Genomic DNA, 14492 nt, shown 5'->3' on the forward strand with positions numbered 1-14492 from the left:
GATAAGAACGACTCTTTACTAATAGCATTTCTTCCGTCCTCTGTGAAGCAACTATTTGTAAACGGCACAACTTACCGCAAAGATCTTTAACAAAGTTTTCATGTAGAGCTTTCGAATGCCAAAGGAGACTCCAAAAATGGCAGGGACTATGATGAAAACAAGAAGGAGCGTGAAGAGGACAGTCAGGGAGATGCCCAGAAGGTTGACAATCAGGCTATCAAAGGGCAGCAACAGGAACATGGTGGAGGATCCAGGCAAGGCCAGTGCCCTCCACCCCAAGAACAAACCACCGTCTTCAGATGGTCCTGTTAGACAGCACTCTGGGAAAGAAAGCAAGTCCCCATAGGATAGCAAACCCCGTTGCGAGTTCACATCGTTCGACTGCCTGGGGACAGAAGGACAGTAAAAAGGGCCAGAGGAGGCAGCCCGAAAATGTCAGCTCTCCCCAGAATAGATGGACTTTTGAGGTGAATGAAGCAGGACCAATCTTCAGTACAAACATCCGAGTCCAGGCAGAGTTTCTGTGAAAGTGAGTAGTGAGGGAGGGATCTCTGCTCTGCTACCCTTCCACTCCCTCCAGAAGTTTGACTTTTTCTTTCCTGTTCAAGAGCATTTAGCAGATAAATCTGTCCTGAAGATCTGTCATTGCCAGAAGTACCAAGAAGAGTTCGACGTGGTGCCAGAACAATCCTGATAACTTCTGTGGAAGGGGGGGTGACTGCTGGCACTTCACACAGAAGGCTATTGAACTTGAATATGTGGAAATTAAATAATTGTTTTACTTAAAACTCCTTCATAAGCTGAAAACTGTATTCATTGTAGAGAGTTCACATCTGGCCCCATTCTTCCTCTAGAGAGGTTCCTGGTGCGTGCTGCTTCCAGGACCCTCCAACCTGGAGAGCTACAGTCTTTGCCAGCAGAACACAGATGCTGGCACAGAATGTCTCATGCTGCCTGCGTTGAGTGTAACTCCAGACGTGTCTGGCATTGGTTTCCTCTGGATATTCTTCTCCCTAAGGCCCCCTTCTCAGCGGTGACCTGGGTTCTTGGCAAGAAGCTGCTTACATGCTGCCAAAGCTGGGGATGGAAACAGAAACACCATCAGTCACACAAATCAAGAGGAGAAACATCAATATGCTTTGGGGGTGGGGGGGGCTGTTTTAGAGTAAGCCTAGAGTCAGTGCCAGCTTCTCGAGCCATCAAGGTCAAAGGGAGCAGGCACAGCAACAGGTGGCAGACGCAGATGCAGAACGAAAACGGAGATGTTTCGTATAGCTTTCAATTTCAATGATATAATCTGTGGCCAGCTTTTTAAAGAGAAAATATATGGATATATGCCACATTTTAGAAGTCTGGGCAAAAGATCCATCATATATGGATATATGCCACATTTCATTTATACTATGAAAAGATTTCCCTCCTACTTGTCCCCACCTACCGAGAGTTCTTGTCTGCAGATGCAACCATGTTACCAGCTTCATATTCTTCCCAAGGTATTTATTCTGTGCGTTACATGAGGAAATGATAACTTACCTTTTCTACTCACTCCCTCACCCTGGCAACAACAATGGTGCCATATTCTGTGCACTGTTCTTCAACTTGTGTTTTATTTTGCATATTTAGCTTACCATACCTTGGAAGAGTATTCCACCAGCACATGCAGGGCTCCCTCACTCTTTACAGGTGCACAGCTTTCAACTTTAAGACTATACCATAGGGGCGCCTGGGTGGCTCAGTCGGTAAAGCGGCCAACTCCTGGTTTCGGCTCAGGTCGTGATCTCAGGGTCGTGGGAGCGAACCTTGTGTCAGGGTCCACACTCAGTGGGGAGTCTGCTTGAGATTCTCTCTCCCTCCGACCCTCCCCCTGTTCGCGTGCACGGGCACACTGTACACTCTCTTTCTCGCTCTCACTCAAATAAATAAATAAATCTTAAACAAAAAAAAAGACTGTAGCATAAGTTAGTTAACTGGTTTCCTTAGGTTGGACACCAATGCTTCCACTTTTTTGTTATTATAAATAATGTAATGAATAACCATGTGCATACATGATTTAGCACACAAAATGCACAGGCAATATAAATATATTTTCAGGATAAATTCCTAGAAATGGAATTGCAGGGGGAAAGGAAACACAGTTTTAATTTTATAAGATACTGTCACATTTTCCACATGGAGATCAAACTCCTCCAGTTGTCTTATCCTCCCACACTGGTCACTCTTTTTTGTTTTAAAGACTATTCTCCTTAGAACAGTTTTGGGCTCACAGCACACCAAAACTGAAAGGAAGATACAGAGATTTCCCACATACCCACTGTCCCTATTATATGTACAGCCATTACCAACAGCCCCACCAGAAAGGTACATCTGTTACAAGTGCTGATGAACCTACACTGACACATCAGAGTCACCCGAAGTCCACAGCTCACATCAGGGTTCACCCTGGGTGCTGCACATTTTAGAAGCCTGGGCAAATGTATAACGACATGTACCCATCATTACAGTATCATTCAGTATTTTCATTGCCCTAAAAATCCCCTGGGTTCTGATTATTCATTCCTCCCTTTCCTGAACCCCTGGCCACTGATATTTTACTGTCTGGAGAGTTTTGCCTTTTCCAATTGGAATTGTATTTTCAGACTGGCTTTTTCCACTTAACACAGCCACTCCTGAACTCCACTATTTTAAGTATCTTACAAAGTATTTCAATTTTGTATTACTTATCCCTAACCACAAGTTACCAATGCAAGTCCTGCACTTGGGAACGTCCTTTCAAATCTCTGGCAAACACTGCGGCTTCACCCCAATCACCTCCTGGCTCCGTTCCTATACATTTAGAAGGTCAAGAAATTGAACAAATAAGCAGGTTACTACCTTTACCTTAAATTTTGTCCAGTGTCTTTTCAGAACTCTTAGAGCCCTTTCACGGGTTCTTTCATAACCTGTCAACAGTATTATTTCCATTTACCAATTAGGAAACGAAGGCAGACAGAGACAGATCCAATTCTTCTGACTCCTAACCCAGTACCGCTCCCATTACATTCCCACACATTTAGTGATTAGATCAAAAGGACCTGCTATTTCATGGCACTGAGTCACAAACACTAGTTCCTATTTTGGATCCTCTAGTTCTTCCACTTTCACGTGATCATCATCACTGCTAACATTTACTGAATGCTAACAGCAACATGTGACCCCGAGCTCACATAACAAGTATTTTACACATATGGCCCTCAGGTAAGTCTCACAACCCTATGGTGGAGGTCTTACTACCATTGCTATTTGACGCAGGACGAAATGGAGGCTTAGAGGATTAAGTACGTTATCCAGAATGACACAGCGACTATGTAGCAGAGTAGGAATGTGGAGCAGGGGATCTGTCTCAGAGCCCAAGCTCTTTAACCACTATGCCCTCCTAGCTCCCAAACAACCCTGAAATACATTAATACTTCCTTCATGCCAGGCCTGCTCTACAGAACTTCCTGTGGTCGGAGGAAAAACCACAAGGCCAATCTGGATTCATGTATCAGAATTTGGTGTTCTTAGAATCCAAGGTACAAACCTGCTCTTTCATTGTTATAAACTGGCCAAACTGACTCTACATGCCAGATTTCTAACAACATCCCAGCAGAGGTTGAGGAAATTAGATACAATTTCTGAGACTTAATTTGCTGAGTCACTGTATCCTTTAAACCTAATTCAAGCCTAATTCTAGGGTCACATCTCTGTTCCACTCTTCCATCCCTGTCCCCCTTGTCCAGCATTCCCATGGGAAAGTAGCAGCAAAATCCCTCCATCCCACCGGCCATGGTTACCCTGAGCTCCACGGCCTCAAGATGACGGACCCTGGGGTCACTGTGACTTCCCATGCCAAGGTTTAGATCTCTTTTCTTTGAATCACAATCAACTGAGAATTCCCAAGGTTATTCCAGGTTCATGTCCCCAAATCATTAAACACATTTGGCAATAAACTAGTTTCTTCACTTAGTTCAGAGGTTGGCAAACCATGGCCTGTGGGCCGAATCTGGCTTTGGCCTGTTTTTCTAAGACTCATAAGCTAGGAATGGTTTTTACATCTTTAAAGAATTGTAAAAAACAAAGAATAATTTGTGACAGAGACCACAGCCAGCAAAGCCTAAAATACTTACTATCTGACCCTACAGTTTGCCCACCCATGACCCAGCCACTCCTCCCCCCTCCCCCGCCCCCGAGGCACTGACCACCGCTCTAAGGTCCTGTCCCACCCCTTAAGTTCATGTTTATTAGTGCCAGACTCCAGAACAGAGAGAACAGTAACCTAGCCAAACAAGTTATCCGGCCAGCACTAAACAATCCTCACATAAATTCTTAGAAGTAAAGAGAAAAAGCAAGCAAACTGCAGTTACCAAACAGAGTTCCAAACATCCTGCTGGCTCAGCAGAGCAGCCATTAAAGCCTGAAGAGTGGTATCTTAGGCCCCCTTAACACAAACTTTATTTTTTTTTTTTAAAGATTTTATTTATTTATTTGACAGAGATAGCCAGCGAGAGAGGGAACACAAGCAGGGGGAGTGGGAGAGGAAGAAGCAGGCTCACAGCGGAAGAGCCTGATGTGGGGCTCGATCCCATAACGCTGGGATCACGCCCTGAGCCGAAGGCAGACGCTTAACCGCTGTGCCACCCAGGCGCCCCCCCCCTTAACACAAACTTTAATCTCTGAAAATAATATCAGAAAATTAGTCACAGAGGAGCTCTACCACACCACAATTTCCAGATAACTGCTCATTTAGGAGAGGCTATCACTTTGCTTCAGGTAAAATATAACCATGATTCCATAAGCATGAGGTAGTATTTGCTCATTCTCTTAATTTCCATAGCTCTCAGCCAAACTTATGGAAAGTTAATTTGGACCAAAGTTCCCCTAACAGCCCAAAAGGTCCAGAGAAAAAAACCGAAGAACCAAGTAGTTCTGAGGATTTTAGAAGGGAATGTGACAGAACCCATCACTAAGCCAACTAAACTCTTCAACCCACTGAATGGCAAAAATCTGGGCCTTTAAGCCCCCAAATGACCCAATTTCCAGTGCTCCTCAGTTCTCAGAGTGACGAGTTCGTTCATACAACAAATATTCACTGGGCACATACTATGTGCTGCCACACATTATGTCAGGCGGTATTTAGTGATGAACAAATATGCCTAGAGGCAAGTGTTAAGCAAATAAGCATACACAAAATTGTAATTTCACACGCTGATAATTGTTAGCAAGAAAAAGAGGATCCTGGAAGAGAAAATAACAGAGAAAACTTCATTTAAATAGGTCATGTAAACCAATTCGGACCCAATCACAAGACAGGGACTATTATGATTCCTAACTGCAGAATCAAATACATCTGACCCCTGAACAGCAATACAGGTTTGAACTGTCAGGTCCACTAATACATGGATTTTTTTCATAAATACAGTACCATATATGTATTTTCTCTTCCTTATGATTTTTAAAAAATTTTATTTATTTTGAAACAAGAGTCTAAAGGCACGCACACGCAAGCGAGGGGGCAGAGGGGAGGGAAAGGAAGAGAAGAGAGTCTCAAGCAGACTCCATGCTCAGTGCGGAGCCCAACACAGGGCTCAATCTCACAAACCTGAGATCATCACCTGAGCCAGAACCAAGAGTCAGACACTTAACCAACCCAATGAGCCACCAGGGCAGCCCTCATTATGATTTTCTTAGTAACATTTTCTTTTTCTAGCTTACTTTTTAAATAAAAATACAGCATATGATACATATACAAAATACTATTAATCTAACCTACTGTATCAGTAAGGCTCCTGGTCAACAGTAAGCTATTAAGTTTTAGGAGGGTAAAAAGTTACACGCAGATCTTCGACTGTATAGGGAGTTGGTGTCTTTTTAAGAACCATGTTGTTCAAGGGCCAACTGCATTTCTTTTCAGCTAGCTCTCTGTGACACATCCTACTTCAGGTGACCATGACTACCAGGATACGTCCAGAGAGATGCCACATACCAATTCAAAGGAAGAAAATATTACCATTTTATTAAACATCAACGCTTAGGCAACACAGGGATAATGCATTTTTTAAGCACACCCAAGCACAATATCTGTCACATATTAAATCTCAATAAATGGTATGTACCGTCATCATTCCACTAGGATCAGAAAACACCCAGGTTACTGTCTTCAGTTTTTTTCTTTAAAGATTTATTTATTTATTTTAGAGAGAGCATGCCTGCGTGCAAGAGAGAGCAAGAGTACATGTGTGAGTGGGGGGGGGGGGGCAGGGCAGAGGGAGAGAGAGAACCCCAAGCAGACTCCCTGCTGAGCCCAGAGTCCAATGTGGGGCTCAATCCCAGGACCCTGAGATCATGACCTGAGCCAAAATCAAGAGTCAGCCACTCAACTGACTGACCCACCCAGGTGCCTGTCTTCAGTTCCAAATACCAAACTTTAAGAGAGCTAGATAGAGAGGAAAGCATTTTAAAGTATGTCACAAAACCCACAGGCCAAAAAATACTACATGCCTAACACGCACTAGGTGCTCAATAAAAAGGTTAGTTGTAAAGCACAGGAATGTGAATTAAAACTAGTGAGACAGCAAAAAAACAATTTCTTTTAGAAACCACCGTACTGGTGATGATGAGAAAATATTCTCAAATACTGCTGGCTGGAGTGTAAAAATGGTACAACCTCTTTAGAGAACAACTCAGTAAAAGCCATCAGAATTTTGAATGCACATAACCTTAGCTCCAGCAACTCTGCCTCTACAAATGTATCCTAAAGATAAATTAGAGGGGTCCCTGAGTGGCTCAGTCAGTTGACCATCTAACTCTTGATTTCGGCTCAGGTCATGATCTCAGGGTCCCGGGATCAAGCCGCCCCCATCAGGCTCCACCATGGGCGTGGAGCCTGTTTTAAGATTCTCTTTCTCCTCCTCTCTCTGCCCCCACCCCACTCGCACACACGCTCTCTAAGAAACAAAACAAACAAACAAAAACAGATAAATTAGAACAGTAGTTTTCAACCAGGGGCCATTTCCACCCCCCAACTTCTCCCCTCTCCCCCAACATTCCCCCCACCATTTGGTAATGTTTGCAGACATTTTTAGTTGTCAGGACTTGGGATGGGGAGCTACTGGTAACGAGTGCAAAGACAGAGATACTGCTAAACATCCTGTAATACGCAGGTCACCTCTGACAGCAAAGAATCATCCAGCCCCAAATGACAATGGTGCTAAGGCTGAGAAACCCTGTACTGATGCATATACTAGATGATGTATGTGCACGGTTACTGACCGCAGCACTCTTTGTAATATCCAAAGAAACATCAACCACCACAATGAACAGAAGATACAATGGAGTGCTATTCATCTGTTAAATGGAAAAAGACATTTACTTGTGCACTGATAAAGAAACAATCTACCAGTTAGATGCAGAACAATGTCCACAGTAAATACGAATTGAGAGGGAGGAAAAGGAAAAATATACACAGTTTAAATGTATTTGCAAAGATCCAGATTTCTGGAAAGATACAAGAATGGCTATAGCTGCTGCCCCTAGGAGTGTGAGGGAGAGGTCACTTTATCTTTTTGCTACCTTTAAATTTTTATTTACCATTTTGAATAGGTAATAGTGCTGGGTGAATTGAATGTCAAGTATATCAGAGTAGTGGAGTATAAGAAATTTGCTTGAATGAAATACTGGTGCTTAGGAGGAAGTATACAGTGTTTCCAAGGAAACAGGGCAGCACTCAGCACTACTAGGCTGAAGTGAACCTGAAGTGCTAAAAAACCAGGACTATACACAGAGCTGACATCAATTCTAGATAAAATAAATGGTTTAAAACAAAGTCAAGATACAATAAGCTGAAGGATAAGTCAACTCACCAGAAAGAAGACCGTAATATGGTCAGTTTCGGGGTCTTGGTCTTAACTAAGGTCGCTCTGACCTCATGTAACTTTCCCCTTGCCTACAAGGGACTAACCTGAGTTAGAACTGGGTAATAAGAAACCTGGCATCAAGTTCCCCCAAAGCAATATGAAGTCTTCAAAGCTGGAAAAGAAAAAAAGGACAAAGGACACCGGATATTTTGATATTCGCGGGCAACTGGCCTAAGAAAGGACAATTTGACTCACGGGGGTTTTAAGACCCAAGACGTTTCATTACCCAACTTGAATGCTGCTCCCAGAGCTCCATCTCGGAAACAGTGCTTTTACATCGGAGTACTGTATATGTAACTGGAAGCAACCTCCTGGCCTTTTTTTTTTTTGGTCTGGCCTATCTCACTCAGCATAATTATTCTGAGAGTCATTCATGTTGCTGCACATGTCACAAGTTCATTCCTTTCACTGCTGAGCTGTAGTCCAATGTGTGGATATACCACATTCACCTATGCATTCACCTACTGAGGAACAACTGGGCTGAGTTTGGGACTGTTATAAATAAAGCTGCTATCTGCAAGTCTTCATATAGACATATATTTTTATTTCTCTTGGGTAAATACCTAGGAGTGGAACGACAGAGTCTAAAACAGCTGTATGTTTACCTGCCAAACTGCTTTCTTTCTTTCTTTCTTTTTTTTTAAAAATTTTATTTAGGGGCACCTGGGTGGCTCAGCGGTTAAGGGTCTGCCTTCAGCTCAGGTCATGATCCCAGTGTCCTGGGATCAAGCCCCATGTCTGGCTCCCCGCTCAGTGGGGAGTCTGCTTCTCCCTCTACCCCTGGCCCTGCTAGTGCTCTCTCACTCTCTCTTTCCTTCTCTCTCAAATAAATAAATAAAATCTTTGAAAAAAAAATTAAAGATTTTATTTATCTGTCAGAGACAGAAAGAGCACAAACAGGAGGTGCAGTAGGCAAAGTGAGAAGCAGGCTCCCCGCTGAGCAGGAAGGCTGATGTGGGACTCAATCCCAGGACCTTAGGATCATGACCTGAGCCAAAGGCATGCGCTTAATCAACTGAGCCCCCCAGGCATCCCGCCAAACTGCTTTCTAAACTGGTTGTACCATCATCTTGCATCCTCACCAGCAGTATATGAAAGTTCCATTTGCTCTACAACCTTGCCAACACTTGATAGGATCAGTCTTTCTAATTTTAGACACACTAATCAATGTGAAGTTGTATCTCATAGTTTTAATTTGCATATCCCCAGTGACCAATGATAGTGAATATCTTTATGCTTATTTGCCATCCATCTATCTTCTTTGGTAAAGTGTTCAAATCTTTACCATTTTTTATTAGGTTATTTTATTACTTAGTTTTGCTACTGCTGTTTTTTTAAAAATCAAGCCTTTCCCCCCCCCAACGACTAAATAGTGTTATTTAAAATGAGAAAGCATTATTACTGGACTACACACTTAAAAATGGTCAAGATGGCTAAAAAAGAGAGAGAGAGAGAAAGCATTTCATCACAAAGGTACAAATTTGTAGACCATCAGACTTCTTTGTTCAACTTGCTACAAACTTGAAACAATCCTAATTATGCAAAGAAAAATCACTAAGACATGAAACAAAAAAACCAATGATCACAACCACAAACTCTATTTTAACCTCAGAATTGAGTATTACTAAGAACCTAAAATGCTCCTTTATCTTTATGCTCAGCTGACAGAGATTCCATGTTGTCCAACACAGCAGCCATTAACCACATATAACTCTTGAGCACTTGAAATGTGGGTAGTCCAAACTGAAATATGCTGTAAATGTAAATAAGATACACACTGGATTTAAATGTTCTATGAAAAACTGAATATAAAAGACCTCATTAATAATCTGTATATTGATTACATGTTGAAGTGATATTCTGGATAATTTGGGTTAAATAAAATACATGATTAAAATTATTTTCATGTGTCTCTTTGTACTTTTTTAAAAGTGGCTCTTACACGGGATGCCTGGGTGGCTCAGCTGGTTAAGCATCTGCCTTCGGCTCAGATCATGATCCCAGACTCCTGGGATCAAGTCCCACATCAGGCTCCTTGCTCACTGGGGAGCCTGCTTCTTTCTCTGCCTGCCACTACCCGCCCCCTCATCCCGCTTGTGCTCTCTCTCTCTCTCTGACAAATAAAATCTTTGAGGGGAAAAAAAAAATTTAAAGAAAGTGGTTATTATGAAATGTAAAGTTATATATATGGTGTGTATTGTATTTCTATTGGATAGCACTGATCAAAAACGTTTATTTTTTATTTATTCATTTTCTTTAAGTAGGCTCCACACCCTGCATGGAGCTCAACAATGGGCTCCAACTCATGAATCCGAGATCAAGACCTGAGCTGAGATCAAGAGTCAGATGTTTAACTGACTGAGCCACCCAGGTGCGCCTGATCACAAACTCTGAAAGCAGACACTGAAAATAAAATATGTGTAACTGGTAAAGAAAAAAAATATACATAAATATTTTTTTCCTCTTCATTCTGCTGTGTGAAGAAAATGTTATCAGAGAGGAGCTTAGAGTTGGAACTCAGGCGTCTCCTTAGTTAAGAGTTCAGGCACAATTTTGTTACCATCTGGTCTGCGCAAGTCATTCAGCTTCCCTGGATTTCAATTTCCACACCAGTTTTTTGGTATTTTAATTCAAAACGTCAACAACAATTTATCATGCTTCTACTTTTTACAATGCATTATTCTAATATTGCAGATCTTGGGCTTATTTTATAGGAGGTGCAATGCAAACACAAGGCAAACTAAAACAGTGCTCAAAGAAAGGAGGGAAGGTCCTGTGACTGGGTGGCAGGTGCATGGGTATGCATGTTTTAAAGGAGAGACAGTACCTTTCAAGGAGTTAGGAAAAACTGCAAGCTTTATAATATTCCTACTAATTCTAAAATTCAGTGCTTTTAAGAAGCATTCATCATGCTATCCTAAGTATTTTGTAGTTTAGTGATACACGGACTTGATGATACTTGGTCAAGTCCTCCCTTGAGCATCATGATACAGAAAGAAGTAAACGCCACACCGTAATGAGGTTCGACTTTACTTGAAGAAACAATTTTGGAGTACAGTTCGACCAGGGTCACATGATCTCTAGCTTCTACCTCCAGAAAGCAAGAGATTTTTAATAAAAAGTACCATTTTGTGATGTGCCTACAGATAAGAGAAGTGGTTTATTCTTCAGCAGAAACCAGTTACCACGCTAGAATCCTAGCTAACCACTGCACTCTTTCTGATACCACAAACACACACACACACAAAACCCACACAAGGGGTGCCTGGGTGGCTCTGTCGGTTAAGTGCTGACTCTTGATTTCAGCTCAGGTCATGATCTTAGGGTCCTGAGTGTAAGGCTCTGTATTTGGTGTGGAGCCTGCTTAAGATTCTCTCTCCCCCCTTTCTTCCTCCTTCTCCCTTCCCCCCCCCAAAAAACCCCAAAAACAAAAAACCCACAAAACCCACACAAAACATAAAAGTTCTCCCTGCACCCATGTCTTTAGGGTAATGATTTACGAAGACACCCCGATGCTGTTATCTCAGCAGTTATTTCCATAAGCTGGATGCATGTGACGACCACTGTATTTAAGTCACAAGCTAACAAAGTTCATCCTGAAAATAATTTATAAACAACTATGTCACATCATATAAACCAAGCTTAAAAACAAACTCAATGAACTCTATATACAAAGATTCTTTTGCTCACAGCATTCCCTGGAGGTACAATATCCCCTCCAATTTCAAGGGCAAAGACTGAGGTACAAGGGCTGAATTTACCCGTCTTTCCTGAGATAAGGAAACTTAACAGCACAAAGTGTGCTAAGAAATACGTACTATGGTTTTGGAAAAAAACAAAAAAAGAAAAGAAAGCAAACACCTAATTCATGTTACATCCAGTCTAGGATTTTTATCTCTTGATGGTAAGAAAGGATGTTCTATGTTTTCCTTTCGGTACTATCGTTCCCTCTGCTATCAAGAGCAAAACTTCAGCAGTGCATGCCAAATCATCCCAGTTTCCCTTACTCTTTCTTAAATAGCTGTGAATGTTATCTACATCTTTTAAAGTCAGTAATTATTCTCAGTCTGGTATTCCCCTTCTAAGGTCACAATTTTCCCATGTTTACTAAAAGCTGTGATTCGAATTTCTCATTTGTCCCATATCTGGCTTAAGAAATACTTTAAGACATATCCCCTAGTTTTACTATTCCAGAATTTGATGGAAAAGTTCCTATTAATAATACCCATCCAAACCTTTCATTGTAAAAGTCTTCAGTTATAGCTCTTCAAGACATTTCCCTTTCCTGAAAGAAACAACTTAAAGACAGTACTATGGTACAGGAGAAAGAAGACTGAACGTGGAGTTGGGAGAGGTTTCCAGCCTCAGTTGGACTCTTATTCCCGGTTAATCTGGACAAGTCACTGAACCTCTAAGGACCCTGAGGGTGCATCAAAAATGAAAAAGTTAGAAAGATGATCTGGAAGTTCTCATCCACATCCAAAAGACTTTTCGTTTCAACCCTTGATCATTTTAGGTGCCCTCTTCTGGCCCTTCTCCAATGCTATTACATATTTCTTAGTTGAAGAACTTCCAATAGTAGACTATGTCCCAAAAAAGTACATTATGACTTTACACACCAGTACGTTTTTTATTTTGAATCTCATGCTACTTTTGACAGCAAGTACTTATCACAGAGCTTCGGAGAGGCGGAAATGGATGGGACAGGCTCAACCTGAAGGTCAGTTGTTGAGGCAGGATGATGGACACATGCTGGCTCACTATTTTATCTATTTTGCTATGTCTGAAAGTCTCCATAATACAAAGTTGGTAAAAAAGCAAAACAAAACAAAAACACTACCAAAGTTGAGAGGAGAATACCAGACTGGCATTATTACAGGACTCATTTCTCCAGTCTCTGGCACATGGATAACTGCTTTCACACCATTTCCCTTGGGTTGAGATAGAATCTACAGGAGATGAAACTAAGCAGAGGCACTCAAAGTTAAGTCAAAATTATGGAAAATGAACCAGAAAGGAACTGCTCTCAAGAAGGTTATCACTGAGAAGATCCATGGCACTGAGGGCATGAGCAGTGACAGGCACTTATATCTAGTACAGAACTTATTTCCATAGAGCTATTCCATATGTTTCATACGCTATATTTTCCCTAACTTTGAAACTGCAAAAGTTAAAACCCTACGTGAAACGGAAGTGAATAAATAAACAAGACCCTGTGGCAGGAGGATGCCTTGCAGGGCGTGAAATCAAAACGGACAGATAAGGGATTTCGGGGTTTAAGAAATTCTAAAGAAAGAAAAATGGGTTCCTCTGGAGAACAAGCGAGGAAAATCTACATCCCCGTGAAGCCAAAGGACATAAGAAAAGAAATTACAGGTGAAGGCGCCTCCCCGTGATCTCTAATAACCCCTCAACCCTCCCAAGCTCCAATCCTCCACGCTCGGGGAGGGCGGGCTGCGGAGCACCTGGGATGCGGGAGAAGCCCGGAGAGCCCATCCGGAGTGGGACCGGACAGAGCAGGGAGTGGCGGCAGCCGCCCGGCACCGGCCTCCGGGAATGCGGGGCGCGGGCTCCGGGGCGCTGCGGCGGGACCGGAGGGTGGCGCGGCAAGCGCTCGCCCGGGGAGGGGCGCGGACTGTTCCACTGCGGCCGAGGGGGCGGTACGTTCCGACCGGCCGGGAAACCCCAGGAAGAGGCAATGGTGTCTCCTGACGCCGGAGCGGCGTTGGGAGGGGGGTCCCCGGACCGCAGGCCGCTCGTCGGCTGCCTGGGCCCCGAACCCCCAGGCCCGCTGTCGGCTCCCCTGGGGCCAGTGACCCTCAGGACCGGCGGGAACTCGGTCATACTCACCGACCGCGAGGCTCCGGGGCTCCCAATGCCTCCGTGGCCGATACCTCCCGCCCTTGGCCGCCGCCGCCGCCGGCCGAGGCGTGCGTAAAGACGTGCGCGTGCCCGCCCTTTGTCTACGCCGCTTTGACGTGACCCCTCGCGTCCCATCCCCACCCCTCCCGCCGTTTAATCCCTCGCCAGGCACCCGCGCGCCGGGCGCGCGCCGGGCGGGGACCCCGAGGGGCGGGGCGCCGCGTCACCTGCCCGAGGTCGGGCTCGCCGGGAACGGACCGAGGCGCCCCCTGGCGAGCGAGGAGCCGTTACCTCCGGCTGGCCGAGCGCCGCGAAAGCTGCTACTGTGCTTACAGGGCCCGCGTACCCCGGGATTCCTGCTCGGATAAGGGGAGCGCTTCCCAAAGAGGGGGTCTCCACGTTTCTGAGCTGTGCCCGGGCCCGAATACTGGCTACTTCCCCCAAGATGCGCTCGCGTAGGTTCTAGAGAGGGTGAAATCAGTCCTGATCAGCAAGAAAGGCTTGAGTCACTGAATTATCTCGTCGTCTTGGGGTTGTTGTGAGTATGCGGTGAGATACAGTTCTGTATATAAAGAACCTAGCTCAAGGACTGGCACGCTCAAGAAACATTAGCTGCTATCACATCACCATCACTGCCGCCACCACCAACATCATCATCATCATCATTATCATCATCGAAACCATCGTCATCATCCCTGA

General features: G+C 43.8%; 1 protein-coding gene across 1 annotated transcript in view; it reads right to left on the minus strand.

Moving 5' to 3' along the window:
• Window positions 1-14005, minus strand: part of GPAT4 (glycerol-3-phosphate acyltransferase 4) — a 33874-nt gene extending 19869 nt beyond the window's left edge. The window contains exons 1-2 of the mRNA XM_026485678.4: window positions 13782-14005; window positions 76-1077 (exon numbers count right to left, since the gene is read on the minus strand). Of these exons, the coding sequence (XP_026341463.1) occupies window positions 76-240 (165 nt within the window). The 5' untranslated portion in view covers window positions 241-1077; window positions 13782-14005. The remainder of the gene's footprint in view (window positions 1-75; window positions 1078-13781) is intronic.
• Between the last annotated feature and the right edge of the window lie 487 nt (window positions 14006-14492).

This window comes from Ursus arctos, unplaced genomic scaffold (genome assembly GCF_023065955.2).
Source record: "Ursus arctos isolate Adak ecotype North America unplaced genomic scaffold, UrsArc2.0 scaffold_27, whole genome shotgun sequence".
Taxonomy (NCBI): Eukaryota; Metazoa; Chordata; class Mammalia; order Carnivora; family Ursidae; genus Ursus; species Ursus arctos.